Below are 17,334 nucleotides of genomic sequence, written 5' to 3'. Positions count from 1 at the left end.
ACCCTGGATGTGTGGTAATCTAACCACCATGCCCAAGGAGCCAGGCAGGCAGGCAGGCAGGCATCCCGGGGTTGATGCTGTGTCTGTGGTCTCACTGTTGAACCAAAGCACACTGCAGAGCCTGTCTGGGTATCATGCTCGGAGAACGCTGTGTGCACGGTACGTGTTGTGGTACACAGTGAAATGGATCTCAGTGCCGTTGCATTATTGATGAGATACATTGTGATGTCAGCCCAGGCGGAAGGAGCAAAGCAAAATGACTGTTAGCAGTATGGCACGGTGTCATTTATGCAAGCAGCACAGAGGTGTAATTAATTGTCACCCTTTGCTCTGGAGCATTCACAAAATAGGAACCCTCTGTTCACTTGTTGTCAGCTGAAATCAGTCCATCTACACCTCAGTGTGTCTTCCAAGTGGCCACTGTGAGCAGGTTTAGGACATCCTGTCTTCTGGATGACCTATCTCTGTCACATTCACAGTAAATGTGAAATTCATTTGGAGGCATCATGCACTTTAAACAATTTTGCATCCTGTTATCAGTGTTATTATTATTTAACAGCTTGTTGTCAGGTGAATAATAATCCAATAACGTGCAAGAAAATTACACCAAATAACGACAAAAGGGACACAATATTAAGATAATGACTATTGAATATTGAAATTGAGAAAAATATAGTCTCATTACTGGTCAGGCACAATCAAACCATCTTCAAAGCATAAACAATATTAATATTTACTCCAAACTTGACATTATTAAACAGTGGTGAATTTTTCATCAACAACATTTCTTTATTCATTAGATGTTGCAACATGAAGCCAAATGTGTGCAGAATGGTTGCTGGCTAAATACACTCCAAACTGCACTGCATTTATATGAGCTTTATCAGCTGGATCCTCCAGGTGAGACACATGGAGACACGCACATCACAGCTCAGGGGGAACGAAATAATGAGCCCAAGAATTATTTTTTTTAAATCATTTTTTGCAGGATTTATTTAATGTAACAGTGGAGAAATAGACAAGAGATTAGACGTGTGTAAAACATGCGTTTAAATTATTCTTGGATAGCCTTTTTTTTAATGTCTGTGCTGTTTTGATGACGTTGAAATAGACAAAAATCTTACTTCCATACCACTGCAGGGGTTAGATTATTGTCACATATGAAAATGCGTAAAATACAGAAATTATTTAACACTTTTACCCCGAAATAAATTTCGATTTGGCATCCACACCAAACCCTTTTTTCCAGCAGGCTTTGTGTTGTTGTGCTCCATATCTTTGTCACACTGATTGATTTAGTTTGACTATAGATCTAATCATTTATTCACACAAACCTCTGCTCTCGCACCAGTGAAATTAGAGCTGTAACCACACTCACTTGAATCTCATACAATATGAACTCGGAAGTGATGCAACAATATGTGCCTAAACGCTCCAATAACTTAATGCGTAAAACTGTCGCTGGGGGTTAAAATGAAACTTTAGGATGTGAGTTATTAAATGATAGTTGGAAAATGAACGGCGTTTATAGGGGTAAAAGCATCTGATTTAATTGGAATATTCCTAAATGTTGCTGTGTGTAATGGCAGTTATTTATTTGGCGATCACCGACTCCAGATTATGTAGTTTATTCTGTAATTTATCCATCACACATTCTAACCTACATGCTGAGTAGGCCATTGGCTCATGGATGCTTATTTTCTGTGCGTTCACTGTGAGTGTGCTGTGCAGTGTTGTGCAGTGTTGAGGGCTGCCTGCATACGGGAGAGGAATATTTAAATGTCTTGTGTTTTAATTGACGCTCGAACTCGAACTGTAAGCTCAGAAACGAGGAACAGCCCCCATCTACCGGCAGCGTCTCCTCTGTCTCCTCTGCACAGTGCGCACAGTCCGGAGCTCCTCAGCTTGCACGCTGCACAGGGATCTCACACACAGCACAGCCGCAGGTAAGGCTATTTTATTTTTCTATATGTCTGCTTGGGGAAAAAAATAATATAAGGTTTGATTTTTAATGCAAGCGTGTGAAGCAATGCGCGACAGATCTGATGCATGATAAATACAGTGGCATGGTTGGGGAATATTCGGGATAAACATGGATGTGGTGGCGCGTAAACACATCAAAACTCTCTCTGCTTATATTTTTATTTACGTAGTGTTGTAATATGTTTTTTTACCTTCACAATAATCTTAATTATGCGAATACACAGCCTAACACAGGCGTTTTGGGTGCAATCAAAACCATGCAAGGTGAACGCCAGGGGAATATAAAATGACGCTTTTCTTAAAACATACTTAAAACAAGTATTTTTGTTTGCATTATTCGCTGAGATATGAAATTATATTTTGCTTATTTATATGAGAAAAGTCAGTGACCCACTGAGCCACCCTGGGCTTACACGCCATTTTAAACATGGTTGTTAACACTGTTTAGTATTTAACTTTCAAAACGCGTCAAAGCTTTGAAATGGAGCTCAATGCAGAGCAGGACCGAGCAGCCATTATGATGTGTTTTTAAAAGACTTAATTTAGCCGAGCAGGATCAGAAATATTAAATTAGGGCAAATCATTCTCAGTAAGCAAACGAAAAAATGACACAGAACCGCCCACATTAATTTGCTTCAATTTATTTAACACCAGTAATGAAATATGATGGGTAACATACATAATTAGGTTGGTTAATTAATAGGGTGTATTAAGAAAACGTTTCGAAATGGAAATTGTGATGTATAAATACAGTAAATGTCACTTTTTGTTTTTTTAAAAGGCGTTATTTTGTGAATCATCTCTGCAGACTTTCTCCAAATATGAACCAAAATCATAAAACAACACCAAACAAAAAAAGGGGTCATTAGTGTGTATTTAGTCGCAGGTAATATCCTTAATTAGATGCAATGAAAAGGGAACAAAACAAAACGAAAAACACAAAAGACATGATTCCCTCATGCCTTTTGGTGTTTACTGACACATTGTTAAACCCTCTTCAGTCAAATGAAATGTCACTGCTGGAGGCAACGGGTCAAAACACTGCTCTTTGTCCACATTAACGATATGATCGATGTCTTATTTTAAAAAAATAACACCATGCACATACTGTATTTGTGTTTTACTGTGTGGTTAAGTCCAGTTTTTAAATCACAAGTCGCCTTTTTTTAATTTCCGGGAAGAGGGAAGGAAAAAAAAAAAATCAGCAGACAGATTAAATATCACACAGAGCTGAGTTGATCGGTCCTCTCAGGGTGTCTTTGTCCAGGTGAAATGAAATCCGTGTGTCCTTTTTGGGTCTCTTTTCACCGCTCGGTGGCTCGGTGCTGAGACTCTGACAGTGCGCAAATTAACGTGACGCTTTGCAGAACAGCTGCAGGTCCAGCCCGTCCATGAGGGTCCAAGCCTTGTCTTATAGCGCTGTTATCAAGGGGCCTCCAATTAAAGCCAACACAACTTCATGGTGGTGGTGGTGGTGGTGGTGGTGGTGGTGGGGGGGGGGGGGGGGGGGGGGGNATGATAATGTAACACGTCTTGAGATGAAGCATCCACACCTGCAAACCCCCCAGAGCCTCGGTAAATCTATTAATGGGACCAGAGCCGAGCCACAAGACTCCAGCCGAGCCAGTGTGTCTATATGGCACAAAAAACAAAAAAAAATCTCCAGCCATCGACCTTGCACAGACCGGAGCTCGTTATCCGGCTTTCAGCTGTAAAGGCTCGTGTTGTGTTAGTCAAAATACAGACCTTGAGCTGCCTCGTTTTGGTTTGTTGTCACCATATTTGGCCCGTGCGTTGGACAGTTAAACCATTCAGGCTTATTTGCGTAACAGAGTTTTCACACCCTTTAAAACTGACACACACATCTTTATTGTAGCTTCCATGGATTATATTAAGATACAGCGAACGTGGATTTCTGAAAATAATCCAACAACTGCTGGTGATTTCCCTCCTTATGTATCTGCTTGTTGCATATAAGATAAATAAAATATGTTTCTAGCTGCGATCGAGTCAACTCTCCTGCAGCTTTACAAGAATTTTGGCCTAATTCAAGAGACGGAGAAAAGACAAGGGGCGTGTTAATAGGTGCTCGGCAGGGAATAAATCCTGCTTCAGATGAGCATTTAATGGAGGAAAAAAAGATCTTGCACTGAAAAGATTGTATATATGTTTTAAAAAGCTGCCTCATGGCCTCATCATATTATCTATAGAGCATCAAGATGAAGAAAAATAGATAAACAAGCTGGTGTGTGATGGTGTGATGTGAGTAAATAGGATGTAACGGCGTAGGATGCTTTTATTTTTAAACCAAATCTCATTCAGTTGTGTTAAAAAAAAATCCTTGTCTTCCAAATTGTTTAATACAATCTGTCCCCGCCCTCTAGCCTATCACTGATCACTGCCCCGCCCCAAACAATACATTTATGACACACACACGCACACACACACACTCTCTGAGCCTATTATGTTATTTTTAAACAACCAAACACTTGATAAACAGTGAATTAAACCTCCAAATCTGAAGTTTTGAAAATGCAGAAGCTCAAAATTAAACAAATTAAAATGTCTTCATGTAAGAAAATCAGTCATCCTTATTTCTGACCCTTATAATAAAACCCCAGAGGAGTTTATTATACTTTAGATGGTTATTACTTCTTTAAGACGTGCTAAATAAATAAAATATTTGCACTCAATTTACCCCATAAGCCCATTTCAGCTTTATGCAACTTCTGACTACACTCCAGCATCCTCTCCTACAAATGGGGGAATAAAAGTAATGAAAATGTCAATACCATAAAGTAGTGGTCCTTCGCGCAGCCAGAACCGGGAGTTTTTGAGGGAAGAGTGACAGCTCTTTGTTGCTGAATAGAAATCAGCGGCGATGGAGAGAGAGAGAGGGATTGAGGGAGAGACACCGAGCGAGAGAGGAGAGAGGCAGAGAGAGAGGGGAACTCCTCCTACCAAATTATTCAGACTGGGCAGGCTTTGCTCTCTTCACAAATAGGACACGGTGCTCAAATCCAGGCAGTCCCAACCTGACCTCCAAGCACCAAGGAACCCCTGACTGGGATATCGGGAGAGAGAGAGAGAGAGAGAGAGAAAGAGAGAGAGAGAAATCACCAAAAAGAAACAACAACAGAAAAAAAACTTTGTGTCATTATTTTTGGCGAGTGTTCACACTGTAGCCCCCTCCCCTCCTCCCTCCCCAACACCACCACCACCACTTCCACACCGGTTTGTCGCGTCATTTGGACTATATATTTTTTCTGGAGGAGAGACATTCACGGGAAGAAGGAAAAAGCTGGTGCACCACCACCACCACCTCCTCCTGTCCCACCCATGTTGTAGTTTCTTCGTTCTTCTTTTTTTTCTTCCAGTTGCCTTTGCACTCTGGCGAGGAGGTGATCTGAATCTCTGGGGTTGTGTTGTTGTTGTTTTTTTTGTGTGTGTGCCTCTCTCAGAGCCTCAGAGCCCATTTGGATGCGCTGAGAGAGCGGGGCGCAGCGCTGCAGTACAGTATATGGAAGTTGTGGGCTGCAAGACAGAGGCAGGCAGTTGCACGTTGCGTCCAGGACCGGGAGCCATGCTTTTCCACGGGATCTCCGGGGATCACATCCAAGGGATCATGGAGGAGATGGAGAGAAGGTCGAAAACGGAGTCGCGCCTGGCGAAGGGCATGCAGCTGAACGGGAGAGAGTCGGTAAGAGCCGCGGTCGAGCCGTGTTTGAATTCATGTTAAAACTCGTTTTTAACCGGCGTTAGTGCGTAAAAGTGTGGCGCCGTTAACCTGCAGGAAATGTGCAGTTGTTTTGGGGGTAAGTAGGACACCAGTGAGCAGGAATTATGTGTTTAATTATAATTACATATTATAAGTTAAATTTTAAAAACCAAAATCTCCTTTCTTTTGCATAGTTAATTCCATAATAATGGTTAAAATGTCCTATTTATTAATAGCTGCTACAAAAAAAATACTAAAAGCAAAAACTGGCTGCAACTTGTTAAATATATTTGAAACACACTCCTGTTGACGTCAAATAAAATATTGTACATTAGAGCAGAAATAGATTTAGCAATTTTAATTCTGGCAATTATATATTTATAAATAACTGATGCCAAAACATGGGGACTTATTAATATTATTTAACAGTTGAGTTTTATTCTTTTAACTGGAAATAATACTACATTTACTATATATTTTTAAACAGGCCTATATTCAGTATTTTAACTGTGTGTTTCTCACCAGAACTGTTACAGATAATTTTTGAATTTAATTTACGAATAAAGGGTATTTTAAAGTAATAAAATATTAGGTTAGCAATACGAATGTATTTCTGTCGTTTCTATATTTAGTTAATTTCAGATGTTAATACAGTTGTTTGATAGATGGTGTTTATTTCCTCATGGGGGCCAACACACACCGAGCATTTGTTTAACAGCGTGTTTAAAGAGCTCCTCAAAAGGCCTTTACTTTATAGATTTTAAAAAAAAGTTTAATTTAGTGTCTAGAAAGCTACAAAAGGCCTGTTCTTGTTTTTGTATAATATATATATTGCATGAGATTTCCCATCCAGTCTCTAGAAGGATAGTCGCCTTGAGCTTTCCTCTCCTGTCTCTGACGCAGACCATGCCTTCCATGAGCCCGGAGAAGCCTGCTCTGTGTGCCGGCTGTGGCGGCAAGATTTCGGATAGATACTACCTCCTGGCCGTGGACAAACAGTGGCACCTGCGGTGTCTCAAATGCTGTGAATGTAAACTAGCGCTGGAGTCGGAGCTAACGTGTTTTGCCAAGGATGGGAGTATCTATTGCAAAGAGGATTACTACAGGTAAGAAAAATTAAGGTTACACATTTATAGCCTTACAAAAGGAAAATATTTGCCTCCGTGTCACGCACACACGCACGCGCGTACACCCACGCAAAGCTGCTGGCTTTGTAGGAAAATTAATTTTAAACTCTTTTTGGGGAAAACAAAACACAGGCATTATCACGAACCTTAATTCAACAGGCTCCGGTTGCTCATCTGGAATAATGTTGAAGCTTTTTGCTCCAATTAGGCCTCATTCTTGTCTGAATAGAATCATAGCAGTCTCCCAGGGGCCCTGCATGCTGTTAATAGGGAATAAGTTATGATATGAAATTTTGACTTTTATTCGCCTGTGGTTGAGATGTAATAGTTTCCATGACTCTGAGTGTAATATAAAGTGCATGAGCTTGTATTAGTCAGCCCCAGAACAAAGGAGAGCATCGGTGTAGCCTACATTTGGAACATGTTTGTTAAAAAGTAACCTATATTAGTGGGTTGTATAGTGGCCTAACATGCCTGAATGTGGAAATAACACATTAAAATGATGTTATAGGTAAGGTATGTTAATAATATTTAACATGCATGCACAGGCCATGGTGATATTTATAATGCACGATAATAAGAAGATAACCAATTAGGCTGTCTTAACATTACCTGTAGCCTTTTTTGTTTAATGTTAGCCACACTGCCAATAGGTTATTAAAAGTAGGTTTTATCACTGAGACTGTCGACTGAGTTTTTGCTTATTTAATAGGGAAAATATTCCCACATAAAAAATATTTTTACACCAAACAAAATGTGGCCTATTAACCAGCCGTCACCCAGTTGTAGGCCAGATGTGGCCATATTAAATCAGGATGTAAACCCAGTGTATGGGCCTGTTACACACTGAAGCTGTGTCAGATACACACACACACTTCTGTCACTGAGATGCACGACACACACCTGGTCAGCTTATTTTAGCCCATGTCTTTGTGTTTGTCCCATTTGGTCTCTATGTATGAGGAGTCTTGACGATTTGTCTGTTCCAGAAGGTTCTCAGTGCAGAGGTGCGCGCGCTGCCACCTCGGGATATCGGCCTCGGAGATGGTGATGCGGGCGCGCGACTCCGTGTACCACCTGAGCTGCTTCACGTGCACCACTTGCAACAAGACGCTGACCACGGGCGACCACTTCGGCATGAAGGACAGCCTGGTGTACTGCCGGCTCCACTTCGAGACGCTGGTGCAGGGACCGGACTACCACCAGCAGCTCAACTTCGCCGAGCTGGCGGCCAAGGGCGGCGGCCTCACCCTACCCTACTTCAACGGCACCGGGACGGCGCAGAAGGGAAGGCCGCGCAAGAGGAAGAGCCCGGCGATGGGGATAGATATACCCAGCTACAACACAGGTGAGACAGCGTGCTGCTTACAGAGAGGCCTCACACCCAGTCAAGGACACACAAACCACACACACATTAGAAAATCATTTGTAAATAGCCAGCTTGAGTTTTTTGTTTTTAGTTTTGGTGCAAAACGTAACCTTTAATAGTCTGCCTTATACACTTGAAGGGGCAGTGAAACCTACAGCAAAAACACACCGAGCTTTTTAATTAACTGCACTCTACACTAAACTATTCCTCATGTAGGTTAAATCCTTGCGGAGCTCAATGAAACACCCTGGACCATAGTTTGGGAACATTTTACTGAATTGTGATTTATTCTCCACGAAAATCTACATGCTCCTCCAATTTAGCTGACCAAAGTGTCGTCGTATTAATTTAATTTTAATGTTTTAAAATAGGGCATTAGAGATTATTAAAATGAAGTAAAAATCAATCACACATAAATAAGAAAATAAAATAATATATAAAAATTAATATTTGGGTAGATTTTCATTTTACGCATAAGACGCAGGGTTCTGAGTCCAGACGGTTCCTTAACGCCCCATCTTTCACATCACATTTCTGACATGAATACATCCCTCCTGCAGGCTATGCTAATATAGGTGAGCATTGCCTGCGCGTAACGGCGCACGCAGCCCTGGGCTAATTGATCCGCAGCTTTCTGTCCACGCGTCTCCAACGCATCGTGTTTGCGCTTTAAACTGTGGCGTGTGTTGCGCGGAGAGTGATCGAAATTTGACCTCGCCGTTAAAGTGCACAACGAGTTTTATAATTAACACTAGATTAGTATAGGTCAAAATAAATGCGTGGAATGGGTGTGAATGGGGGGCATGGAGTTCGGGAGTGTTGCGTAAAAAGCGTGGCCAAAACCACTGATTTGACTTTGACTTTTGTTGGAAGACAACAAATCTGTAATCACAGTCAACACTGAGCAACTGTTAAATGTAGGTTTCATCTAAAATCTTGCATTGACTCGCTGAATGTTGGAACCCGACCCCCACCACCCCCCTGCAGCGTCCCCATTTTGTTGTCGCTTTCTGCGAATTAGTGCGCGCTTGAGAAAGTTTGTCATTGTGCGCCAAGTTTCCTCTGTTCCCGGTGAATAGGGAGGAATAAGGGTAATCTGCGCGTTAATTGTTCTCCGTTAATTGAAGGTGACGTTGGAATCCCTGGCCTCCTGCGCGGCGGTCAGCACAGTTCTCAGGGACACAGCAGCGCCGTGCAGAGGGGCCTGCTGCAGGGAGAGGCCCCTGGCTCCAAACACACACAACACTGTACAGTCAGCGCTGCGGCTGAATTGGCTTTGGTTTGTTATTCGTAAACATAATTCCAAGAGATTATGCAAATCCTAAAGTTCTCATGGATGCCTTGATAGGAAAATAACTGTAGTAGCACTGTGATTTTTTTTCTTTAATAGCAGGATACTGCAACAAAGTGTTAAAATAAAAATATGAAATATAAAATATAATGCAGCCACAACAGATAAAAAAAAAATCACACAAAAGAAAATCCCACAGAGAAAGACATAAAATACTGTAAGATGTCCCTGTGAGCTCATTATTAAGCAGCACAGACACAGTAAAGGTCCCAGTGGGAATATTATATTTTTCATTTGGGATATTTAAATAGAATAGAAAAGAACGAAGTAGAATAGAATAATGCTCTGATTTAAAAAGAGGCTTACTGGCTTCTTTAGGCTTAAGTGACACACCTCTTTTGGCCGTTTTGGAAATGTAAATGTGCTAATATTATGTTACAAATTTAAGACCTTATAACATTCAAATTTAAACTAAAATAATTTAACAAAAAAAATTAATTAAATTAGGGAACAACCTAAAGATTTTCATATTTTCATTTTTCCAAAGTGCTCTATTTGCTGCCTTGCTCAGGGTTAATGCATCGCTCTGCACATCAGGAGCCTCAATATTCATGACAAATAGGATGAGGTTTTGTTTGAGGTTTTGTTTCTGCTTTAGCGAGCACATTCATGTTTGTTTTCACCAGGGAAAGGTGTGGGTCTACTGAGTATTCCACACCACTCTGTAAAGTTTGGTTTTGTTTGGATATAGAGACCCCTAGTGGGTAATATCTAGTGAAACACAACCCAATGAAGGCTTGAACAGAAGAACATAGATGTCAATGATTGTCATGTTAAAGGTTCAAATAAGTGTCACAAGAAAAAATCTGATATTGAAATAAAAAACATAATTCACGACATAACACATTATGCCACGCATATAAAATCCTATAGTGTGATTAAGCTGTTTCTGCCTTATTTAAACTGATTTGTAATTTAACTCAATAATTAATTTCAGAGAAAGTGTTTGCACTGCATCCTTATGATGAAACGATGGTGTAAGCTATTTGATATTTTATCATCCACTGAGCAAAACAACGGGTCAGCATTTCGGTTACAAGGAGACAAGAAATCAATATAAGCTACTATATAATTTAGAAATCCTATGCTCCTTCTTTGGTGCCCAGACTTCCTCTCCTTTTGCACTAAAGCAAGAGACGAGATCTTAGTAAATACTAGACTCTATAAAAAAATATATAAATAAATAAACAATTGATCATCATTTTGATTGCAGTCATGTAAATGCTCAACGGTCAGTCACAAGCTAATTTAACCTGCAAGTATTGGCATTAGCATTTTCTCTGTCCTCACACTATAAAAGTATACAAACATGTTATTTGCAATGCAATATGATACTGAAATAAAGTGTTTAGATTTTTTTTTCTTAATGCACTGATGAATGTTTCAGCAGCACTGTAATTTAATTTAGTGGATACATTTTAATATTTCATCGTCTTTAAGTATTTTACACATACAGTACAAAGCAACTGACAAATGGGGCTCATTAGGACTATTAGTCTCTGCAAACACAAGCAGAAATCATTTAGCCTGGTCCCAGCGCATGCTTAAAATACATCATTTTGCTTTATAAAAAATATATCTAAAAGCAGACAATGTCTAATGCGTTACAGTAATTTTAGTTCAGTAAGTGTAATGAGTTTCTTGACTGTCAGTTGTCTGCATATTCTAATTTACTGTTATAAATATGCCAAACCTTTATTATTTAACATGATGCCAAATGATAGATCTCGTAAAATAGCAAGTCAGTGGGAATACAAGAACTTTCTACAATCAAATCCACATGTGATAGTGTAAATCTGCTTAATTGTGTATTTTCTTTCCCTGCAAATCTGGACCATGTCACAAAATATTTAATAATGAGCCTTAAAACCTGTGTAACACTTAATTAGTGACCATTGTAAATAATCATATTCAAGCAGTTTTCTGATTTGAATATCATCTTAATACTAGAGGATTGATTTTCTTTATTACCACTGACTTGTCACTTCTTTGTCAACTGATGAGCACAGTGAAAATTAATTCAGACACAATGAATTTAAAGGTTTTAGAAACCCAAATGAAAATGTTTTGCAGTTGTTTCCTTTGGACTGTAATGTACCCTCTGTGCTCCCAGGCTGTAACGAGAACGACACCGATCACTTGGACCGGGACCAGCAGGCCTACGCTCCAACACAGAAGACCAAACGCATGCGGACCTCCTTCAAGCACCATCAGCTGCGGACAATGAAATCCTACTTTGCCATCAACCACAACCCAGATGCCAAGGACTTAAAGCAGCTGGCCCAGAAAACAGGCCTCACTAAGAGAGTTCTACAGGTAAGCAGAAAGTCATTGTTCTTACTGATCTGATTACCCCCACATCTGTGTCTGCACCCCCACTCCTCCTCCATGTCCCTCTCATTTCACACCAATATTATCATTGAAGTCATCTTTTTGATTTGTTTGGTCCATTTAGTCATTAGATGTATATCCAGGGGTTTTTATTAGAAATCTTGCAGATTCCTAAATGTTTTGTTTGTTTTGGGAAAGAGAGGAGAAAAGTCGTTCATAAGCGTAGAAGCTTAAGTGTAAAACTGCAGCTGATATTATTAATAATGAGAGTGCACATGTTCTTTTTATCTGTGGAACAGACAAGGGTGTAATTCAGCTCTCACAGATAAAAAATTAAAAGGATAGGATTATTGTTTTGATTTTGCTATTAAAATCCACATTCTTGCATTCAGTGTTCAGGAGCTAACTGGTTCATTGTTATCTGCCCCTTAAGATCAAAATAATGTGACAATTGCCATATCAAGATTTATATTCACAAGGCAAGGGCAAGTGGATACAGTAATAGCTGTGGTAACTTGATATGTAAACGACTGTACAAATGATTTGATACTTTCTTTTTTAAAAATTAATCTTAAACACAAAAAGTAAAAGCCACACTGGGATTGGTTTGCAGGTTTGGTTCCAAAACGCAAGAGCCAAATTCAGAAGGAACGTTTTGCGACAGGAGAATGGAGGTGTTGATAAGGCTGATGGCACCTCACTCCCTCCACCCTCATCTGACAGTGGGGCCCTGACCCCCCCCTCCAGCGCGGCCACACTAACAGACCTGACAAACCCCTCTATCACTGTAGTGACCTCCGTCACCTCTAGTTTGGACAGCCATGATTCGGGGAGCCCTTCGCAAACTACCTTGACAAACCTTTTCTAACAAGCTATCCCTAGCAGACTGATTTTTTTTTTTTTATCTGATTTTATTTTGTTTTTTTTAATTTTTATTTTTTTTATTTTTTATTTTATTTCTTCAATTTGCATTTTATTTTTTTAAGTGACACCTTTAAATCTACCAGAGACAGCTCCCTGGAACAGAAAGTGCTGTACTGTGTACACAAACAAGAACAACAAGAGCAAGAACAGCAGCGACCACATTAAAACACAAGGAAATCATTTTAATGTGTAGCATTTGAAACCGCATGGCAGCCGTGTCTGTAATCGACTTACAGTATGCTGAGATTGATTTTGGACGGGATATTTTTGAAGCTGACGGCATTAGAAAATTGTCATGGATCCCACAATTCATCGGAAAAAACCCAACAACTTAACTTGAAGCTTGTCTGGAAACCTAGATTTTGACTTGATTTGACTTTATTTGTACATTTGTATTGAATTATGATCAAATGAGCCCTTCCTAATTTATGCTTAATTGGTAAATTTTAAAATAATATGAATATTTTGCCCTCAGAAACCTGTATATGTATGCACTGTGTTCGCACTATCCAATTTAAAGATTTTTTTCTTTCTGTTTTGGAATCATTTGGGAAATAAACTTGTAGAATGTTCTGTATATGGGTAACTCCAGAAAACAGGCTTTAATTATTTCCGAATGTTTCAGTCTTTGAGACTGAGTTGGATGGAATCAGACATTGAGATATCTCACAGAGCTACATGTCTAAATTGCATAATAAGTACCTAACCATCGCTGCTTATACGGCAGGTAGATGCTGAAACCACACACATTTTTGTCTTGATTCGCAGACCTACTGTGATAAAGAGAAAGAAGCTAATCCCACAATCTGTACAGTGGTAACTGTTCAACATGTAATGCAGTCACATTGATAGAAATGGTTTGGTAATTAGAAATCAGCAGGAGAAATTTGGATTGGAGAACAGTTTATGCACGCTGTTGCAATCGATTGTTTTCTTGACAGAGCACTTTTTCAGATTTGTTGGCCTCATAGATTAACCGTAGTCAAGTGGATGAATCCTAGGAAACATATCCATAGACCCACAGCTAAACCCAATTGCACAGTGACAATATACTGCCCAGTGAAAAGTGCATTATTGTTTTTATCATGTTGCTCAGGGTAACAATGTGATTTTAAAAAGGGAAAAGGAGTAAGGGGGGTGAGAAATTCAGTGGTTGCGACGTTGCAGACTAGATTTGTAGAGCTGACATGAACATTCAAATGACCTCAGATAGGTGGAGTCGTAAGAGGCAGCCAGTGGGAAATCATTGTCCATGTGTTCTCCTTTTTGGCCATATTTATACTTTCTTTAATGACACTTGCCACTGAACAGACCAAAAACATGTTTCTTCTGGCTGAAAGATAGAGAGAAAAGAAAGACAGAGCAAAATCTTCAATGGAGTTGATACATTTCATTGTGAGCGTCACAATTTGTTCTATTGTAGAACAAAGTGGTACTCTAGATCTACTTAATGAAGTAGATGCCTAACTCAGTTCTACTATGTGCCTTATGCTATAACTTGGGAGAAAGTTTGTGAAATTCAGGATATATGTGTTCTTTGTTAACTGATTCACATCCTTTTGACGCCTCACTAGTTTTGTACTGTTTTGCATCTTATTTCCGAAGATCTTTTTATGGTGTATCCTGTTAAAAAGGGGGCAGCGATGTCATAGAAAGCATTTGTGCACTCTTTCAGATATAGTTGGGTAATCCAAGAAACCTTATATATTGATCTTCGTGTTAATAGTTGAGTACAGTAAGTGTTCTATCAAGATTGTCCATGTTTCCCTGTTTCTTGATAAAGATGGTGTATAGAAACTATTTCCCCTTAAATATTTATGGACCAAACGGTTGTTATATATCTTATTAAATTTGTGTGAATAAAAAAATACTTTGCTTTAAATGGGTTTTATTTTTCATTACACTTGCCATTTTTTTGTGTTCTATCTTGAATACAGTTTTCGTTTTTTATCACATCAACAAACGAGAAAGCATTCAGTTCTTAATGACCAGTTTAAACGTCCTCATTTTTGCCTCCATTTTTAATTTCTATTTCCTATTTTATGATGTTTATGGTTTTTAACGTAATGCCCCATGGATTTGCATCTAAACCCTGCAGTCAAAAATATGAAGTTGCTTTTTAATGCATGAACATGGCTTTAAAATTTAAATCAGAGGAATGCTGCAAAGCATATATTGATATCTATCTCTATACATATATAGTATATATTTATGCATAACATATTGGTAAACCTAAAATGAAGTAAGAGTAAATGCAGACCTCGTAAAGCCAGGTTGCTCTGTAGTTAATATATTCTTACTCTATCATTTCTTTCAGGGAGAACAAATCTTGGGGCATTACAGCCATACATCCCGACGTTTGAAAATTCCCTAAAGTATTAACAGAAGGGGAAAACTTTGATGGGAATTCCTCACCATTGAAGACAAAGACAATATTAGGATAAGATGATAGCATATTGAGAACAAATAAACAACCAACATAAAACCTGTTTTAGTTGCAAATGTACAACAGACGATTTTTTAAATCAAAAGTTTGTCCTGAATGTTTGAATCCATCAACGGAGGAGACCCCACAATGTATGATATTTATGATATCAATGTGAAAAAAAAAAATCTGTATTGGAATGGTAAATGCACAAAACTGATGATAAAATGTATTGTAACATAGTAAAACAAAAAAAACAAAAAACTCACAGAAAGGCACAGGATGTGATTAAAAGACAGCAGGCATCCAACATGACAACAGTGTGAAACACAGACGGTATGGATGTTATTGGTACGAACACGCACACACACGCACACACACACACACACACACACTAGACACAACCTTTCTCCCACTGCCTTGCTCCTATGTAAGCACAATATACACATTCCCACAATCTTTGTTCTCCAACACACACACACACACACACACACACACACTGTTACACACACACAGACACACGAATGCACACACGCTGCTGCCCCCATGCACCCCACCCAAGAATCAGCTTGCTAAATAGAAGTTTTCTTTTGTCACAAGTGTCATTTCGTAAACACATGGCCTCCTTGAAACTCGGCAGCAGGATGCCCATCAAATATGATGAGTGTATGAAGAGGACTGCAGAGCTGGAGCTTTGCCATCTGGCTGTACCGAGGGAAGGAAGTGAAAAAAACAAAGCAGATAAAGAAGAGATTCTCATTTTGCATGCGCCTCATCATCTTGTTAACATTTTCCTTGAGATGTATATTATTTCCTTTGATTCATTGTATGATTCATTGTCAGCTGCAAAATAAAGCGTATGAAAATGATGTCCCTGATGCCCATATAGTACCTCACGGTGGAAAAACACTCCTATAGATTATACTACAGCTGCCATTTTTTTTACTATTTATGGTATAAAACAATTCTTTTCAGTTCTATTTCACTCAAATTTAAAGTACAGTCACATTTGCACACAAACATGTGTTTGTAATAAAGGCTAAAAACAGTCAAGCAACGTTCTATTGGCCAGTTTGATTAATGCTGCAAAAGATGGACGACGTAATAAACTGTGCCATAGACAAAAACATGATTGCTTGACTTAGTTTGGCAGTCTCATTACTTAGTATGAGTGCTGGGTATGTAATGTAAAGAAGGTGTGCTGTGGAAAGAGAAAAAAGCGAAAGAAAGAAAGAGACTGAAGCCACATGGGGACCAGTAAACAGGCTGGTGTTGAATTCCAACAATGTGGGAAACAGCAAACACTTCAGTCAGTCCGAGAGGAAACCTCAGTCGCTGGGGTGCCTGTGCGCTGTGGCAGCAGGGCCCTGTGTTCCCCAGGTCTGATGGGAGGACGGTGGGCGGGTTGACACCACAGAGCTACAGGAAGCAGGGGCTGGAGCAGAAAACACAAACAAACACAGCCAGCCCCGCTCAGTTTTTGGAGCTGCGAGATGAAAATTCTGGACAGCGTCATGGCCCTGTGTTGACAAGAATTTCAGGGGTTTGCTGGCGTCATGGCCCTGTGTTGACAAGAATTTCAGGGGTTTGCTGCAGGGCTGCTGGTGACTGGAATGCATCTTATCGGTAACATTTGTGTGTGTGTGTGTGTGTGTGTGTGTGTGTGTGTGTATGCAATGCCTGATCAGCCACCTTCTTGCCAATAGGACTGCTTCAACTTATTCCAGGTATGTTTCTTTATTTCCAAAAATATACGAAAGAACAGAAAGATTAAAAAAAAAATACATCCCCTTGTGACTATATTACATTTAAGCATTTGCGCACCACATGTCTCTTTGGTCCTTTAAAGTGGAAATAGACATGTTTTTTTGCTTTAACTTATCATTATGAAGTAAATGCTGATTGCACAATAGTATGGCGATAGAATAATGACATCATCTGCGTATAGATTGGTTCTCTATGAGCCTTTCTTTTGCCATGCAATTCTGTCTGCAAGCAGGTACGATCTCCTGGGAAAATGACGATGTGATTATGACACAAAGGAAGTGTGTCAGCCATTGTGTAGCCATAACTAGAAGAGTTTAGCACTGTTGTTTTCCCTGGTAG

At 39.5% G+C, this 17,334-nt stretch overlaps 1 protein-coding gene across 3 annotated transcripts; it reads left to right on the top strand.

The window, feature by feature from the left end:
- The first annotated feature begins 1,450 nt into the window (after nt 1-1,450).
- lhx9 (LIM homeobox 9) lies at nt 1,451-16,102 on the top strand. Of its 3 annotated transcripts, XM_050055448.1 has the most exons (6): nt 1,451-1,946; nt 5,445-5,683; nt 6,605-6,807; nt 7,818-8,176; nt 11,662-11,864; nt 12,493-14,685. In XM_050055448.1, exons 2-6 carry the CDS (start codon nt 5,504-5,506, stop codon nt 12,745-12,747), a joined length of 1,200 nt encoding a protein of 399 aa, XP_049911405.1. In that variant the 5' UTR covers nt 1,451-1,946; nt 5,445-5,503; the 3' UTR covers nt 12,748-14,685. The 3 variants fall into 3 exon arrangements, with proteins under 3 accessions (XP_049911405.1, XP_049911406.1, XP_049911407.1); XM_050055449.1 differs by lacking the exon at nt 1,451-1,946 and having other exon boundaries at nt 3,524-5,683; nt 7,821-8,176; XM_050055450.1 differs by lacking the exons at nt 1,451-1,946; nt 12,493-14,685 and adding an exon at nt 15,121-16,102 and having other exon boundaries at nt 3,528-5,683.
- The last annotated feature ends 1,232 nt before the right edge of the window (nt 16,103-17,334 follow it).

This window comes from Epinephelus moara, chromosome 10, assembly GCF_006386435.1.
Source record: "Epinephelus moara isolate mb chromosome 10, YSFRI_EMoa_1.0, whole genome shotgun sequence".
Taxonomy (NCBI): domain Eukaryota; kingdom Metazoa; phylum Chordata; class Actinopteri; order Perciformes; family Serranidae; genus Epinephelus; species Epinephelus moara.
This window is presented reverse-complemented; position numbering and strand designations above follow the sequence as displayed.

Bases quoted from the DNA above. Each gene is read 5' to 3' on its own strand.
- lhx9 (XM_050055448.1), top strand. From the start codon at position 5,504: ATGGAAGTTGTGGGCTGCAAGACAGAGGCAGGCAGTTGCACGTTGCGT. The intron at 6,808-7,817 runs GTAAGAAAAATT...TGTCTGTTCCAG, and splicing joins TGCAAAGAGGATTACTACAG to AAGGTTCTCAGTGCAGAGGT. The intron at 8,177-11,661 runs GTGAGACAGCGT...CTGTGCTCCCAG, and splicing joins TATACCCAGCTACAACACAG to GCTGTAACGAGAACGACACC.